Source organism: Pteropus vampyrus, unplaced genomic scaffold (genome assembly GCF_000151845.1).
Source record: "Pteropus vampyrus isolate Shadow unplaced genomic scaffold, Pvam_2.0 Scaffold348, whole genome shotgun sequence".
Taxonomy (NCBI): domain Eukaryota; kingdom Metazoa; phylum Chordata; class Mammalia; order Chiroptera; family Pteropodidae; genus Pteropus; species Pteropus vampyrus.
In genome coordinates this window covers 1296641-1314752 of record NW_011889129.1, presented here as the reverse complement: position 1 = coordinate 1314752, position 18112 = coordinate 1296641, and the positions used below count along the sequence as shown (strand labels likewise).

At 45.3% G+C, this 18112-nt stretch overlaps 1 protein-coding gene across 1 annotated transcript; it reads right to left on the bottom strand.

Moving 5' to 3' along the window:
* Window positions 1-1538: 1538 nt before the first annotated feature.
* SCD (stearoyl-CoA desaturase) lies at window positions 1539-14712 on the bottom strand. Its single transcript, XM_011378843.2, has 6 exons — window positions 14328-14712; window positions 13536-13818; window positions 9777-9907; window positions 8116-8321; window positions 6429-6661; window positions 1539-3745 (listed from the first exon to the last, which is right to left on the bottom strand). Exons 1-6 carry the CDS (start codon window positions 14352-14354, stop codon window positions 3546-3548), a joined length of 1080 nt encoding a protein of 359 aa, XP_011377145.1. The 5' UTR covers window positions 14355-14712; the 3' UTR covers window positions 1539-3545.
* Between the last annotated feature and the right edge of the window lie 3400 nt (window positions 14713-18112).

Below are 18112 nucleotides of genomic sequence, written 5' to 3'. Positions count from 1 at the left end.
AAAGGAAAAATCCCACCCAATCAAGGAAAAGGTATCCTGTGTATGTTTCCATGGCAATGAGTTCATGCATTCTCAAATTTTGTCTGGCTAGTTATCCACCACTTATCCATTGGATTTATTCAATCTCTCAGAGAGAACTCTATAGATTAATGATAGTATCTGGGACACATGGTTCATGGTGGACACAAATTCATGGTGGATACTGCTACTATAAAAATAGTCAGGACTTAAGAGAATTCCTCTGCTGAAAGATCCCAAAATGCTTTATAAAAAGCATTAGTCACGCCTCAAAACTGCCCTTTGAGGTAGGTCAGTATTATTATCCCCATTTTAACAGAAGGAAAACTGAGGCACATTATAGTTAAGTGACTTGCCCTAGGTCATATAGCAAGTCAGTGGCACAGTGGTAGAAGAGGCCTTGGCCTTAACCACCTGCATAACATTGACATCTTGCTTTCTTTAACTTTTCATGCTGACCCATTCGAGCTACACTTATAGAGAATACACTCAGGATACTAGCAAATCAAGGAGAAAAAGTTTCCATTTTAAAATGCTATAACCACCTTTTAATCTAAAAGATTTATAAATCAAATACATTCAAATTACTTCCACCCTCCATCAAATGTGGGCACTTTAATACACACAGCCCTAAGAAAAGTTTCCAAAATGAAGCCCAGAAGGGAATCCTGCAAATAGCTGTATAATAATTCTCCAGCCAGGCCCCCTTTTATACCAGCCACTTCTGTAGGCTGTTAGGTACAAAGGAACCCCATAGAGGGAGTAAGGAGGGAGTGAGAGCAGGCTCATATGCAACACTGATTAGAAAAGATGTAAGGCACCCAAATAAGTTGTCAGCATACCCACAAAGCAAAGACAGTTAGAAATTCAGACTTGATCATATCTGAGTTTCCAGATCATTAATGCATCATTTGAATTCAGCTTTAGAATCTTAAAAAGTGTTCCTTACTCAGCAGACACACACACACACACACACACACACACACACACACACACACACACACACACACACACACACATCTATACATACACTGGGGTCCTCAGCCTGAGGACCCTGTCCAGCCTTGTGTAGGGTCATGGTGTGGATCAGATCGATAGAACATGATTAGAATAGAAAGATAAAGTTGTTTTTTTGATCATAAATTATAAAGTAGGCAACTGATGATCTGTGAAATTAAAACTATCCAAGACACTTCCAGGGGGTAGGTACACACGTCAGCAGATCAAAACTATAGTCATTTTTTGTTAGATTCTTTTCTACTGAGGAACAGCTCAAAAGACAAAGATACTTTTAGTCCAGGCTTACCCCTGTAGCCTCTATCTATTCAGTTAATACAGAAAGAAAGGCCCTCTTCCCTTTCACCGTTTTGGCTCAGCAGTGGACAGAGCATTTGGTATTGTACATTTCCAATCTTGATAAGAGTAAAGCCGGGCTTCTGCACTGATGACTGAGATACAGGGACAGGAGTGGTCCAAGGTTCTAAAAACACGTTGTTTTTTTCCAGATCTTTTCTATACTATTGTCTGCCCTAGGCTGTGTGGTGGGGAATGCTGGTTAGTTTGCTGAACAGAGACGCTGTTCAGCAAAGTTCATGGCATGTTAGATGCCAAGTCTCAACCAAAGCTTTGCAGCGTACTCTGGCTCCAGGGAACAAACAGGGCCTCCTTTCGAGTGAGGCACTTTGGAACTTGCCTTTGCTTCTTGTGCTTCCCAGAAAAGACTGAGTTCTCTCTTACTTCGACCAGCATTGCACTGTCAGCTAGGAGCAGAGACTAGAGCTGGGCAGGGGTAATGAGCAAAAAGGGAGCATCTAGTATTCTCTGTGGTTCTGACCCAGACAGAGGAGACTGAAAACAAACTCTCTTTACTCCGTGGCTGGCTCACCGGCATGACACAAGTACTTGGCTTGGCTGTGCATTGTGAGAGAGCTCTTGAGCCAGGGATGTTTCTAGTAGGGCTTTTCAGCCTCGTCTTGAGTCATCAATGTGGCAGGAGAGCACAGGGCTGTAGGTGGAGAGACTCTGGAGGCCAAGTGAAAGTGGCAGCTAGCTTAACTTTATAAAAAGAAACAGTGGTTCAGTGACCCTGAGCATTCTGTCTGCAGGAGAGGGAGCTGCCTGGACAGCAATAGCCATCACTGCTTCTGAATACACACAAAGGAGGCTGCCTGTCCAGAGTGGGGAATAAAAACATCAAGGAAGAGACAGAACCAATAGGAGAAATCTGACAGATAGGGTAGAGCCGGGAATGGATAATCATGATAGTTAAGACTCCTATCTGTCCCCAGGCAGTCCTATACTTTAGGCTAGATGTTAACAGAGAAGGAATGAGTGAAAGGGTCTGACGCTATGGGGAGAAGTCTTTTAGTTTTTACTCATTCCAAGGAGAAATATAAGAGAGTTAACATCTAACTTGTTTGAATAACCAGCTTTAATATTAGGATACCCAGTAACTTGTTTAGTAAACTTCCAAATCCAAAATCCCCAGGCAGGATGTTCTCAAAGTCCTTCTTCTGTAGTCATCTCTCAGGAACTGCCTAAGACCCTGTTCCTCAACCTCTCCATCTCCTGTCCAGCAGTGAGGGGAAAGTTGACAACCTACCTAATTTCTCCTGTTATTCAAGCATCCCTCTTTCAGAGGAACTCTAATATTCCAAGCAAGGTATACCTCTGTGTGTGTGTGTGTGTGTGTGTGTACACACACACACACACACACACACACACACGCGTGCGCGCGCGCGCGTGCGTGACCCAACTCCACCTCCTAAAATCTTTCCTTTTTTGGAATGCTAACCACTACAGCACAATGCATTCCTTTTTTGGATGTCTGGAAATGCTGCCACCACTTTATTACTACAAGGGGAGCTGACCAATATCCTGATGGTGAAATGGCAGAACAGAAAGATGAAAGATGTCTGATTGCAGCAGAAGCTGCTTCTTGCTTTGTTTCCCACCTTATTCCATCCTTACTTATCGATCATACCATGCATGCTAACTCTCTCCTCTGACAATTTACCTGCTTTAGAAGCTTCATGCCAAACACACTTTTCCATTCCAGCTAGCAAATGCCTGGACTGAAGATAATTAACAGATGATTTCCCAGCTCTAGCTTGAGCCACCTACCTTGAAGCTCAGGACAGCTCAAGGAAAGAGTTATCTAGGGTAAAAACCACTAGTTTTGGATGACAGAAAGGTTGTCTAGGCTTCAGAAGCTGAACACCCACCAATGACTCACCAGCTGCTTGCCTGGGAGGCAATGAGGGGGAAGAGAAAGGAAGGTGGTAGGAACAAAGCAAAGGGCAATGGGTCTAGAAGACAGAGAAGAAAAAAAATAAGAATATTAGCTTAGCATCATGAAGGCAGAGTTGTTGGCTTTCAATACTTTTGCATTTTAAAAGAATACTGTACTGGAATGGGTTAACATCATTATCTTTAGCATCCTTTTAGCATTATTCAGTAGTTAATAAAAAGAACATTAAACCTCTGCCTGGCTGGCTTTTGGAAAAGGAACCCGAGAGACCCAAAACTCAACCACTCTTGTAGCTTCCATCTCCAGTTCTTTTAACCCTAGCCAAGATGGCCGCCTTGGATACCTTCTTCCGGTCATAAGCCAGACCGATGGCAGCCATGCAATCGATGAACAATGTGGTCAGGTTTAAGTGCCAGCGATATTCACTGGTGGAGTAGTCATAGGGAAAAGTGTGGTGGTAATTGTGGAAGCCCTCACCTAGAACAAAAACAAGGAGAAAAGTTATGGAGTTTTACTGTGGATTTCTGTCTTCCTGATCTTGGCACAATGGTTACTTAGCAGAGTATTTCAAACCTACTAGAAACTTGCTGTTGTCCAATGAACAAATAAAACCTGTCTCCTCTACTCTGAACCAAATAGATCCCCTCGGAGGCATCTTAAGAAAGGAATGGGAAGACCCTATTCACCCATGGATGTCTGGGAGCCTTTGTGGGAGGACTGGCAGTTTCTCTGAGGATAAGATCACTGGAGATAAACAGCTATTGCCAGATATGGATTTTAGATTGGAAACTTCCAGGGCTTTACTAAGTATTGGTCTGAGATCCTCAAGGCTCTATGGGTGGGGAGAGGAGAAAGTCCGGAATGAAGGGCTTTTGCTGTGTTTCTTACAAAGGTGAGCAGAGGAGTACACTTGCACTGGTACTACCCCAAGGGTGCAAGAGACCAACAGAATTGGGCAGCAACAGCCACAGGTCAGAAGAAAGGAATCCCGGCCCAGGGGCCCAAGATTTCTCAGCCACTACTGGTTCAATAGATTGCTCTGACTTTGAATTCTTTGAGCTTTGCACGGTGATGCTGATAAAACATAAGCTCTCTGAGGGAATCAGAACCAAAATGCTTAGATATTCCCTCTAATCGTTGAGAGTCTGAGATGAGTAGTTCGCTTTGCTGGATAGAGGAAAAACAAAGATTCGTGATAATTTCTGTAACGGGCAAATCTTTGGAAACTCCACAGAGACTTCTTCACGCCTTAGCAGGACTCTTCTTTCTGAATTGCATTCAACAATAACAATACAGACAGACCCTTCTGAGGCCGGGGTAAAGCCAGGTAAAGAATAGCTAATAAAAGAGCATATTGAGCCTGTTGAAGATAAAAGAACCTCGGTAGAGTAGTAATGATATATTAATAATGAGCAAGTGAAGGAAGTCCTGCAAAGTAAATGACACCATCCAAGGCATCTCAAGGTACATCCTCTGTGACACCTAAATATCCACAGTGTGAACTGAGTAGGAGGGTGGAATGATCCCAAGGCTAAAGGTACTGACAGAGGATTCCTAAAATTTCCATAAACGACTTTGCAGCTAGGCTCTATATAAAGTACTAACCAGGCCTATACTTATCAGATTTAAAATTGAATCAGACACACATAGCCAAAAGGGGTTATAGGGTAGAGAAAAGGGGTCATTGGGTAGAAGAAGAAAAAGACTTTGCAAGTGGGGCAGCAAGATACAGCCCAAGAAAGGCTCAAGGGAGGTCAGGTTGGGCAGAGAGATGAGTATGTGACTGTAGGGAGGTAATTCAAGAAGAAAAGATTAGAAAGGGAGCTACAGGAGAACAAAGAGTGAAGTGATAAGGGAGGGGAGCAGCAGGTCTGGAGAAATAAGTAACTGAGACAAAATAAGATATTGGGAGCCACTATGAACTGAGAGAAAGAGGTCGAAGTTGGGGAAGCTTGCTCTAGATCCATTTCAAGTACAGGATAAATCTCATTTCAGAAACTTCCATTTCTATGAAAATCTTAGACTTATAGGGCCTAGGTGATTTATTTCACACATGGTTCAGAGTTAAAACAGGCATGATGGTAGAAGATGCCTGAAAGGAGGGCAGAAAGGCATGGAAGTTAAAAAGAGATGGAAAAAAAATACCTTTAGTACAGATGGTAAAGATGGCCAGGGTTGAGAATATAAAGGAATATTTTAAAGAAAAAAAAAATGAATGCTAGGCCATGGTGTGTATAAACATGGTGAACAGTGAAGTTGCCTAAACTGGATGACCAATAGCACTGATCACTGGGGAGGAAGAGGAGGCCACTGGGTTTGCTTAAGGAAAGCTCATTTCGGGCCTTAGTCAAGATCTATATTTAGTTGAAAAGAGTGGAAAAAAAAAAAATGGAGACAGATAGTAGAACCCTATTGTGCTAGACTGGCTATGGAGACCCATATTAGAGAGAAAAAAATTCATGAAGAGCTAGCATTAGATCAGCAAGCAGGCACTTGTGATCAAAGTAACTGCTTTATTGGGGGTTCCTTAAGCCATATTGGGGGGAGGGGATATTCTTAGAACACAATAAAGCAGAAAAAAAAAAATAAACGACAGAAAACAAGAAAGGCAGGTGGTGAGAAAGGGTCACCAACAGTTGCTTTGATGTCCATCTTGGAATAACCAAACAATAAGGCATGGCATACGCTTCAAGTATGGCCTATCTGAACACAGCAAGGAGATAAAAGAGAAGTTTACTGAATTAATTTATAAGTATTTAGTCTGTATTTTATAGAGCATATTTAACTATGAACCACTAGGCTTACTGCCACTGACACTATTGTTCTTTTTATGCATTCCCTGCCCCAGACAAGACTGTAGTGTAGCCCTGAAGTGACTGGAAAAAGGAAAACCCAAAGGGGCTCATTATACATAGCGTCTAGAGATTGTTTTAGAATCTAGAATCAAAGACATTATTATTTTTTACCCTTTCCTTTTTATGTAAGACTTGCTGCCTGACTCCCAAGAGTTTTCTAAGATATTGCCCCTTAGTTTTAGGGTGGAAAAACAGATAGAAAGAGGTCATAAACAGGTTAATCTTGTCTTTCTAGCTCCTAGCCTAGCCTAATACCCCAACCAAGAGACCACTAGATGTGGTCTAGCTATGGACTGCTGACTTACCCACAGCTCCCAGTGAAACCAAGATATTCTCTCGAGGGTTAATGGTCTTGTCATAAGGGCGATATCCGTAAAGGTGGGCAGCACTGTTCACCAGCCAGGTAGCATTGAGCACTAAGGTATAACGCAAGAAAGTGGCGACGTACAAGCTGTGTTGAAATGTTTCACCCCAGAAATACCAGGGCACAAGTGTGGGCAGGATGAAGCATAACAGCAAGATGCCAGGCTTGTAATACCTACATTGAGAGACCATATACAGAGTCAGTGGAGAGAGGACTCTTAGTCCTACCTGCTTTCTATTATCGCTGGGTTGGACTGTCTCTTTCCTTTTACGTTGTGAGTACAGTGTGGCATGAAAAAAAGCAAGAGGAAATGGAGTGGGAAATCTTGTGAGAATGTAGAGTTATTACCTCACTTTTTAGATGAGGCAATGAGGGGTTAAATGACTTTTCTAGGACTGCACCACTAGGAATCTGTGGAGCGAGAACTAGAATGCAGGTCTCCAGACTCTAAATCCATTGCTCTTTTTTATGGTAGCGTAATACCATGTAAAACAAATGAGGTACAAATCACAAAGTTCTCCTGCTCAGGCTGTTTTTCCATTCTGCCTTTGGGCTCCTTTCTCTTTCCTGCCAGTGTTCTTTACAGTCTCTGTTTAGCGTCTTGTCTCCATTTCCTGCCAGCCATCCTCTAATCCTTCCTCTTCTTGTCTCTCAGAGAGGCACCCTCAGTGTCCTTGATGCCTGTGGGTCTCTGTCCTTCTGGAGGCCCTGTCCCATTATTCATTGTCTCAATGAAGGCCACTGACTTGATTTCTTACATCTCTTCAGCAGTCAAGCCTTATACTCTTACATCATTGGCATTCCCTGCATCCAACTCCTTTCCATTCCTGCCACTGCTCCCCTAAAATGGACCCCCACGATCTCCTAACTTGTGGCCCTGCTTCTCACTCTTTGGCTCAATGATTTCCTTCACATGTCACGAGAATGACCTTTCTAAAGCATACCTCCAACCATGTCACATTCCTGCTCAAAAAACTTTTAACGGTTTCCAATTGCCAATTGAATTAAATCCCGTTTGCTTTTAAGACTCTATAAGAATAGCATCAGTCTCCCTCTCTAGTCTTAATCTGACCACACCCTATACTTCAAGCAAAAGGACTCTGTTGCTAGAACATGCTTTATGCTTTAGCTCATTCTGTTTTGTTTGTACTGTCCCTTCCCCTCTTGCACCTGTGAAAATCCCTATCCATCAGTGGATTCCAAAGCTACTTTCTTCATAAACCCTTCCCTGATGTTCCCTAGTACTATGAAATCTTCCTCCCCTTTGTGCCTTTTATTGGTACAGAAAATATTCTGTCATGCACCATAGTTATTCAGACACCTGACTTATCTTTTCAAAGCCCAACAGGATACAAACTCCTCGAAGGCAAAGCCTATGACACACTCATTTTTGTATCCATGAGTTCCTAGGTCAATAAACATTTGTTGAATTTAACTGGTTTAATTAAGATAGCTCAGAAACAACAACAGTCTATGGCTGTGAACCTTGGGCTGTTAAAAATTAGGGTTTTAAATTATGATTTTGAACATACAGACCATTTTCTCAGCTTATGTTAAGTCCTAGAGGAAAAAAAGGGGGGGGGGTCCCCCAAACACCAGGTGCCCAGCTCCATCACTACTTCACTCACCTCCTCTGGAACATCACCAGCTTCTCGGCTTTTAGGTCAGACAAATCTAGCAAACCACCCTTCTCTTTGACGTCTGGGTGTTTGCGCACAAGCAGCCAACCCACATGAGAGAAGAAAAAGCCACGTCGGGCATTGTGGGGATCAGCATCTGTTTCTGAAAACTTGTGGTGGACACGGTGATCTCGGGACCATTCATAAACATCATTCTGGAGGGGCAGAGAAGAGGAAGGAAGGCCTGAGGAGAAACATACCTTAGGGAACTCCTAATAGATAGGCTTCAAGAGCCTGTGGCTCTCAGCCCAACCTGACAAAATACCCAAGAGCCAGCACTCTAAAGGAGTGTCATGGAGTTGCCTCCTCTTTTCCCCCAACTTGCCACTGAATGCCAAGTGGAAAAGCCACTTGAAGTCCCAGGACCACATGAATAGGACTGGCTGCTTCACGAAGGTTATACGATAGGCAGCATGGAGGTAGATCAGACAGTTTCATTGTGAGAGAATATTGCAATTCTTCAAGCAACGAATGTTGTAAAAGGTCTTTGTGGGGTGCGTAAGCCCTGGGCAGGGACAACATGAAACAGGCAGCCTTGTGTCCTAGGGTCCTGGTCAGTGGATGAAGCTGCAAGAAGCTCCATTCTGATGCCTTGGTAAGACACAGCTTGTACAACTCAACATGTCTAGGCATATAAATCATGAGCATGGCCACATTCCCAAATGACCTCTGAGACTCTTTCTATCCCTTAAAGAATGTGCCAATAACTTCCTTCTCACGGCCCCAACATCAGGAGCCCTCAAGGTACAAAGTGTTGTGGCACAGATGATTATGCAATCTGTTAAGTACCTGGGATATTGCCACGAAGAAGGGGACAAATTTGGTTGCTTTTTCCCCCCTTGCTACAAGCTATCCTTGGCCCACTGCTACCTTTTAATAGCGAGGAGTTTGCTTTCCCCGATTTCCTTCATTCTATCTCTGCCATAAACTTTCTGCCTCAACAAACCTCAAAACTTGACTTAGCCAGCCTGGCAGCCCAAGATAAGACCATAATGTTGGTCTCCCTCACCTCTCAGTGACACAATTTACTCATCTATAAAATGGGGATAATAATAGTAGCTACCTCCTAAGACTGTTATGTGGATTTAATGAGGAAATCTATGTCAAGTGCCTAGAATAGTGCCAGGCACATAAGCCAGTGCTATAAAAGTATTTGCTCATGACCCGAAAACAACAGAGTTCATGAGTCTGTGAAACATCCACTTCAATCCCATCATGGTGGAATCCTAAAATATTCACCTAAAATGGTGACTCTATTGCCCAATGTCTGCCCAGGAAACCAGTGTCAGTTCCTGACACTATGGCCCCTGAGAAGAGAGAACCCTAACAGCCAGACTGTGTGATAACAGAGGGACCTTACGGTAATATGTAAATCCTGTTAACAGAGAGTATTTCCTATTTATCTTCTATTTTCCTTTCTCAGTGACTCAGAAGTATGCTCGTGCTTTATGAGTTTAAGGACTGGGCCTGAACCTGAGGTGACCTTGAGGAGAGAGGAAAGCGAAATGCTTTGTCCATGTGTTGCTTCTCTTCAGGTGCTGATCTCCTCCATTCTGCTCCTGGATCACCGACAGAGTGGAGAAGAGAGCTGAGCAGAGCCAAATTCTTACCTGGAATGCCATCGTGTTGGCAATGATCAGGAAGAGCCGTAGGGGCAGCCGAGCTTTGTAACTTCGATGACTCCACAGGCGATGGGCTCCTGCGGTTATGCCCAGGGCACTGAACCCATAGCAGGAAACCACTGCCAGGAGGAAACAGTAGGGAGGTGACCAATCTGGGCAAACATGATGTTCTCTGTATGGCCGAGTCTGTGTCTTCTGAGACTTCGGGTGAGGCTCTGCTTTTCCCTGAACTTCAGGGACACCTTGGTCTCTTAGGTCTCTCTGATTTTACTAATCGAAAAATATCATCACTCTCATCCCCTTGAACTAGGAATTGGAATAAGCTAAGGAATCCCAGGAACTTCAGAAAGGTAGGACAGCCAGTTGTCATTCTCTGTCATGAGGGACATTATCCTGGGTCCCATTTCCTTTGGGTCTCTCTCTAAGTTGTTAAGGACCACAGACTACTCTCTCAGAGCTTAAGACCAAGGGTGGTCTTAAAATACTTAATAGTCAGTACGGTCTGGGCACTCACCAATTCGAGGGGCTCTGGGTTCTAGGGGACACTTGGGGAGCTCAGATCTATGGCTATTTACCAACTGGTACAAAGTATTTCAATATTTTAGCAGGTAGTGCGGCCACATTAGGGGACAATCCACCCTGTACATAAGTCATATCTGCACAGTGTCTTAAGCTTAGCTAAGAACTTTACATTCTCTGATTCAATAGATACCTTAAATGGGCTTGCATATCTTCACTTTGCAGTAGAAGAAAAAGATGCTCAGAGAGGTCGTGTTTATCTATAGTTACAAGGCCAGTAAGAAATAGAGCCACAGTCTGAAACTAGGTTTGCTGTCAACAAGCAGTTCATATTCTAACTATACTATCCACCTCCCCAAGATATACACACAGTTCCTGTGTCCCTCCTTTCAGCCTATACTCTCTTTGGCAAGGCTAATTCTAGACAATGGTGGGATATGCTCAAAGCTGTCAGTGGAGCACCCCAATACTGTCCTCCTTCACCTTCCTGGAGGCCTGCCAACTCACAAGGTGCCAGCTATAATCTCTAACTGGGAAGCAGTTTGCTGGGTATACCCATCTTCCTCTGCTCTAGTAGGCAGGGGCTGAGGCCTTGGTAGAGCAGTGACTGCTGACAATGTTTCATTCCTAGGGAAACAGCTAGAGACAATGGATCCTCAGTAGCCATAGAACCTAGCTGCAGTTGGAGACACCACACATTGTAACAAATTGTCCTGTGTTCTCCAACCATAGTTAGCAGTTTCCTAAACAGCCCTCATCCCCTCCCCTACTCTATTTTCCTCCTCCCTATCCTATTCCTCCTTCACGATCTGGAGGAAAACCAGGGAGCTGGAGTCAATCTCAGTGAAAGTTCTATCTCGTAATTCCTCTGCGCTAAGATTAGGGCTTCAGGTAATTTGCTGGCCTCAAACTATGTGGCAATTATCTTCCCAAAGACAGTATCTGCCTACATCTGTACGTACAAAAATGACAAAGTTGAGCCATAGGCAATGAATCACTAAGAAGGAAAAAAAAAAAATGGCTTTGGACATGAAAGCAGAAGCACTCGGCTCAGAACCAAGGAAGCTACTGGGGTTGTTTCATGCCACAGATGACCCTGGCACGTTGACTCGGAAAGCAAGTAAGATCTTGGTATTAACAGGGGAACTGAGAAAAGAACCCAGGCACTCTGGTGCCTTTTCTGTCAACACCTCTGAGCTTGTCAAATAGAAGGCCTTATGTCAGTCAGTTGACGACTCATGCTCTACTAAAGTCCAAATAGATGGTTAAGCAAAATCTCATAGCTTTGGCCCTAAGAAAGAGATAAGTTTTGCCCCTTGGCCCTCGGCCCTCAGCGTCCTCAGGGCCCATCTCAGATGCTTTCCAAACTGCCCTGAGTCTGAGAAATGCTGTAAACATAACCAGTCCTTAATTTAACACTGTCCTTAGGGATAAAAGGAAAGGTGAGGCCAAGCTCCTAAAACTCTGAATGTGGGAACTCTGACCCTCCCCTGCTCTGTCCAAAGGTACAACACACACCCATGGGCAGGGCACAAAAAGGTGGCAGGCATGGCCTTGGTTTAGGGATAGCATTCTGCCACCTACACCAGCAGCGAAGGGTGGGGTGCAAGCAGAAGCAGTCTGGCCAAACTCTGGACTTAACCAAGCCTATAGGGAGTGCTGAGGCTGGAAGGGGCTTGCAGGCAACAAATCTACTTGTGAAAACTCCTCTCCTGGGGAGGAGGAGTGGAGAGAGGAGTGCACAGTCTCCCTGGGGAATCCTTATCCTGGCTCTTGATTCCTCATGCTGTAACTGAAGTTGGGCTGGGTTTTCAGAGGGGCTAAAGAACAGATGTCCCCCTCCTATCACAAACAGAAGAACTCTTCTGGTCTGCAGATGAACTGATTTCCTGTGCCTAGCCAGCTCCAGCAATGATACACAAAAAAAGCTAGGAGCACTACCTTCCTAATCCTAAAAAAGTACTGGTGTCCCCAGTTTGTACCTGGAAAGACTGAGATCTTGAGAGAGGGTATCACCTCTCTGTCTGTGGCACTGAGAGGATTTCCCAAGACAAAGCTCTAGGGAGCAGATCTCACCATCTTCAAACCTAAGAGGTCCTGGGAGAATCAGCTAAAACTTGGTCTACTAGCCCTTCAACATACCTCCTCTCCAAGAGTGCAGCGGCACCTGAGATTGCTCTAAAAACCCTAAAATTTCCTTGAGAGAGAGTTCTAGCTCAGCACTCTCAGAGAGTGGTAATGCAGGGCCCCTGGGTTTTTAGATTTCTCTGCTCTCCTCTCCCCAACTCAGGCTTATGGTGGCAGAGGTGAAAATGCCTGCAAAGCGCATGTGTGTATCCAGGGGGCAGGGCCCTGTTATCAGCCCATACCCATGGATCACTGAAAAGGCTGACCTAACGGCAGGCAGGTCAGGGACAGAATTGGGAACTCATTGCAGCAGCCTCAAGGCCAGGGTTGCTTAGGGCTCTCTTTTCTGGCTTCGTCTGGCTGTCCTGGGAAAGAGAGACTGCATGGCATCAGAAGGGAGGTGCTGGAGCAGGATAGATGGGGAATGGGACATAAAACAGTACTTCAACCTTATTTAATTCTAAAGACATTTCGCTGAGTGTTGCATACAGTTCCCAGGAGACCTACATGGAGTTACAGAGCACTGCAACTGTTTAACTTGGGTCATACAGGAGCCTTCTTCATCTTTTTCTCTAACAAATGAGCCTGGTTGGGCCAAGAGTCAGGGCAAAATAATCTTGTGGATAACCATCTCTCTGTTTCTCTCTCTTCTATTAACTCTCTTCCTGAGCAACTTCTCTTGCTCTCCCATGACTGTGCTCCGCATATACTCCACCCCTTGGAACCGCTGGTCTTGTCCCATGTTCCCATGCCTCCCAGGTAGGGGCCTTGATTCTTTTGTGGCTTGCAGGGTTGGGACAAGCAGCCAGAAAACTCTTTCAGGGAAAGCTAACCCTGACACAGGTCTACTCACTTCAATGTCCAAAGCACATGGTCTCAGGGCTCCCTCTCCAACACCCATATGAAAGGACCCCCAGCACTGACACTCTTGCCTCCCAGTTTCCCTAGCCTCTGTTCCCAGCCCACTTGGCCTCTCAAGCCATCAAAGAGAAATGGCTGGGCCTGAAAGGGCTGGCGTCTCTGTTCCATACAAGCTCCTACTTTATTAAAGAGTGGAGAGAACCTGCAGTACTGAGTCAGGAGGATATGAAAAACTCTTACCCCAGAGCCAGGTGTAGACCTGGCAGGTGGGGATCAATAGGATCCCATACAGGCCTCCCAAGTGTAGCAGAAACATAAGGATGATGTTCCTCCAAACATATTCAAGCTTGGGCCTTGGGCCCTCCTTATCCTTGTAGCTTGGGTCATAAATGTCATCTTTAAGTTCAGGGCCGATGTCTTCTTCCAAGTGTAGGAGAGTCTTCTCCAACTTGCCTTCTCCATTCTGCAGGATCCTGGAAGGAGGCGCTGTGATGGTGGTGGTGGTTGTGTAGGAGCTAGAGATCTGGGAGAGGAAGGGAGAGTCAGGAGAGAGACTACACGTGGAGGCAGCAGGGGCCACTAACTCCCTCATGAAGCTGGGGGAAGTGTGATGTATTGGAATAGACCCTGCTCCAATACCCAGGTTAACTGAGGGCTGGGTCTACCCTGATGGAAGAAAAGTAAGTCCCCAGGAACTGTGCAGATAGATAGATTGGGGAGGGCCGTGAAACCTCAAGAAGGGGCAACAGGAAGAAGTAAAACACTCGCATCCCTACGAACACACAAAGGAAAACCCGCAGGCATACATACGTAAAGGTACCGGCACGACCCAATTTTTCTTTAAAGCTTAAGAAACAAAAGTTGGAGAACCAAGTTCCGAATTACAGTCCACATTCCCAACAAACGAAGGCAGTACAAGTAGCAAAAGATGACCATGTCCTCCGCGGAGATCTCAACTCCTCCAACGAGTCACCTAGAAGCCCAGCTAGTGCCGGCGAACTCGCGGTCTGGGGCCAATGCTGGGAAGCTCACCTCCTCTTGCAGCAAGTGGGCCGGCATCTGGACTTTCTGATGCTGGGGTCACTTTCTCTGGGCTGACTGTGGAGTGGAGTTCGGGACAGCCCCAACAGCTGGGAGACTTCGGTAGCCGAGCCCGCTTTTGCGCGACGATGGGCGGCGCTGCGCTCGGAACCTTTCTGGCGCTGTGTGCGCTGGATCGGTGTTCGGATCCGACCCGCTGTGCGTAGATCTCTCCACGCTGGGGATTTAAAGGCTAGAACTGGCAGCGGGAGACCGTAGCCCGTATTTCCTCAGACCCCTTTTATTCGCTGCCAACCGGGGCAAAGTACGAAGAGTTGGCTCGCCCTGCGAGCCCCGCATGGGCGGAGAGGGGAGGAGACAGAGCCTAGGCGTACTGGGGGCTGCAGACATACCGCGGCTAAGCCGCCGCAGCTCCTGCCCCTGGGGAAATGCTAATAGGCTTCTGTAGACTCTGGCGCGTCATTGGCCGAAGGGAATTTGGTGCCACCTCGTTCTGCGGTTCTCATTGGCTCGGCGCAATCTGCTGTTCCCTCTGCCGCGAGCTACTCGCTCCCCCTCCCATCCCTTTCTCCTCGGCTTCCCTTCCACCGGCCACTGGGTCTCTGCCCGGCACCCTGCTGCCTCGGAGGCACTTGGGAGCTTCCTCTCTGGAATATGGAGAGACCCCCTGTCCGGGAATGGGAAGTGGGTACCAGCCCAGGACTGGCCCCCAGGCACTTCGCGAATAGACGGGCACTGGGGAAGTTTCACAGAAAAAAGTAGAGAAGCCACGGGGGTGACCAGTATGCACAACTCTATCCTGCCTTCCAGTACCCAGAGACCCTTGGGAGTGGGGACGTGGCTTTAAACCCAGGGTTGGGATTATAAGGGGCCTCTCTAGAGAGCGCGAGGGGCTCTGTTGGCTGCGGAACAATGGCTCTGCCCCGCCCACCAGCTGCGCGACGCTAACCAGAGACCGCTGAACTCTCCGGATCTCAGGGCGGGCGGTGCACGTCCATCCACATATGTGTGGACCTGCACGCGCACCGGATGTTCAGCCACTAGGCACGCCTGGCAGGGTCGTTCACCGCCAGGCACCAGTGGGAGATCCCACCCTTATGCTCAGGCCTCCAGAACGTGTGCGGGATGTTCTGGAGATTCTTTAGATTGTCAGTTTGTAATTCTGAAACCTCCATGGAGAAAAAGGCAGAAAGAACAGACGTGCTTTCACCCAGAAGCAGGAGAAAGGGCTATGTGGAGCAAAAATAGCTAACAGGTATGGACTTGTTACTGCAGGCCAATTCATAAGAATCATTTTATTTCATCCTATGTGACCCTATGAAGTGGGTAGTCCATTATTCCCTTTTAAAGATGAGGAAAGTGAGATATGGAGAGATTAACAGCAGCTAGTAAGTGGTGGAGCTAGAAACTGAACACAGAAATGTGATGCTAGAGCCCAGACTCTTCATCCCTGCTCAGAACCGTGGGTCCTTGAGATGCTCTGACCTCAATGACCTGTACCTCATGCCCCCCGTCTTTTCTGGGCCTGTGGGAGCCTGACCATGAGAATAAGCTGAGAACCAAGCAGGCTATGCATTCTCTTAGCATCCTTCTGCACACATGCCTCCCCAAATACTATCCCAGAATCCTTCCTCTGGGAAGAGGAGAAAATAAGGACTTTTGTGCCAATGATTGCCTTCTCAGGAAGAGAGGCACCTGGGATTCCCTGGGAGGAGGACTAAGGAGCTCCTTGCTGGCTACTGGTCTCAGGGTCCTGCCAACGCTCTGACTAGTCACCAGGCACCTCCATTCCAGTCCTGGATCCCTGTCTAGCGCAGAAGTTTTGGATGAGACTAGATGTTTTCAGAAATGCTTGGCATGTGGGAGAGAAGTCCACACACATGCTACTCCTTTTCAGGCTCTCTCTGCAATGTCTGATTTGCCTAATTCTTCCACCAACCTCAGCATTACTCTTCAAGGGAGAAGATTCAGGGTTTCTTTTGGGGTGTACCTTTAATCGTGGCTGAAAGTGGCTTTACCATTGAGACCAGCTTTCTTTCTCTTTAACAGCCTACATATATTTGACCTCGTTTCTTCCAGACCCTGGACTTCATCAAGGAACAATCTGAAAAATCAAGATTCCCTGGAAACTGCCCTCTTCACCATTTAAACTCCGACAGATATTACTGCTGATATTACTTAGTACTGGCATTATTACTTAGGTCAGGTGCTAGATCATTCATTTTCTGTCAGAGAAAGGGGAGGCCTGCCAAGACAAAAAAGTCGAAGTGGAGTATTTTATCCCTCTCTAAAGACGAGATACTACCCTGTGGGGCAACCTTTGGTTGTCTAGGGAAGGTTTGGGTTAGGGAGAGAGTTTCGGGAGAAATGGTCAGAGCCCATCTCATTGTTGATAACTACAATAGAAAGGTGACTGGTTCCATAGCTTGGACTTATTCCCTGAAGTGCATTCAGGGCATATCACATAGCTATAAGTGTGTCACCTATTACATTAAAATTCTCAGTAGCTCGCTACTGCCCACAAAATATGGCTGCATGTTAGGAGAGATTTTATGGGAAAAGCATGAGCTTTGATCAAGAAGTATTAGGTCAGTAACAAGTTAGAGTTTATAAATAAGTATGGGATCTGTCTGATCTCGGAAGCTAAGCAGGGTCAGGCCTGGTTAGTACTTGGATGGGAGACCACCTAGGAAGACCAGATGCCATAAAAAAATAAAAAATAAGGGATTGTAAACTGACAAAGTCCTTGCAATCTGCGAGGTCAACCAAGGGTTGCCTCACCTAATAAATAAGTATGAGATCAATATTTGTATACAATCGAGTTTATATATTGACTAAGATAATAGATATTTTAGTAAATAAGAGGAAAGTATCTCCAGTGACATGGGAAAATGCTTGGGAGCTGGGGATTAGAGCTATAAACCTTCCTCTATGAAAAGAGGCACAAGATACCATCCCAGTTTTTAAACTTCATTTTGATTCTTTAACTCAAGAGAGCAAGAAGAAACAGACCTCCTTTAGCCATCTTATATAAATAAGGTATCAATAGCAAGAAGTCACAGAAAACGATCTTCTTGTTCATTCAACCTGACTTGTGTTACTAGATTTCATAGGCAAGGAATTGTTCATATTCAGGACAGGGTCAGGAATTCAAATATATGCTTGGAAAAGTTCTCTGGTTCACTCCCATTTCTCTGGGTGTCCTGCTACTCTGAGCCTGGAAATCCTGGGGCCCTCTTATCCAGCACAGCCAGGTAACATAATGGACCCAGAGGGTATTTCAGTACAACAGTTTGCCAGAATTATAATTGTTCCTCATACCCTTGGGAAATCGTAATGACTTTTAACATGAACCTGATGAAAAGATAACTTAGTATTGAATGATACAGTTTTTGTGTCTATTTCAGCCACCACTCCCTTTTCCTTCATTAGCATAAAAAATTTAGAGGTGCTTATGCTAGAAAAAGAAAAAAAAAACTATCTTAAATCAAGTCTTTGGTAGGAAGATAAATTGATTCACAAATATACTTACCATAGCATTATTTATAATATTAAAAATAATGTTACAATACATAATATTATGAAAAAACTGTAAACTTTGATACAGCTTTATGTAGCCCACACCAAAAAAATTTTGTATAAGAAGTATCTCCAGTGACATGGGAAAATATCCATACAATAATCTGAACAAGGTAGTAAAACAGTATTGCAAAAGGGAGAACAAAAAGTATTAGGCTGAGATCCTGGTTCTGAAATTATTGAAACATCCACTAACC

What these genes read in the sequence shown, in the direction of transcription:
- SCD (XM_011378843.2), bottom strand. Translation starts at nt 14,354, where the DNA reads ATGCCGGCCCACTTGCTGCAAGAGGAG. An exon ending in CCCACTTGCTGCAAGAGGAG is followed by an intron (nt 13,819 to 14,327) that starts GTGAGCTTCCCA and finishes TTCCTCTCCCAG; the next exon opens with ATCTCTAGCTCCTACACAAC. An exon ending in CCAACACGATGGCATTCCAG is followed by an intron (nt 8,322 to 9,776) that starts GTAAGAATTTGG and finishes CTGCCCCTCCAG; the next exon opens with AATGATGTTTATGAATGGTC.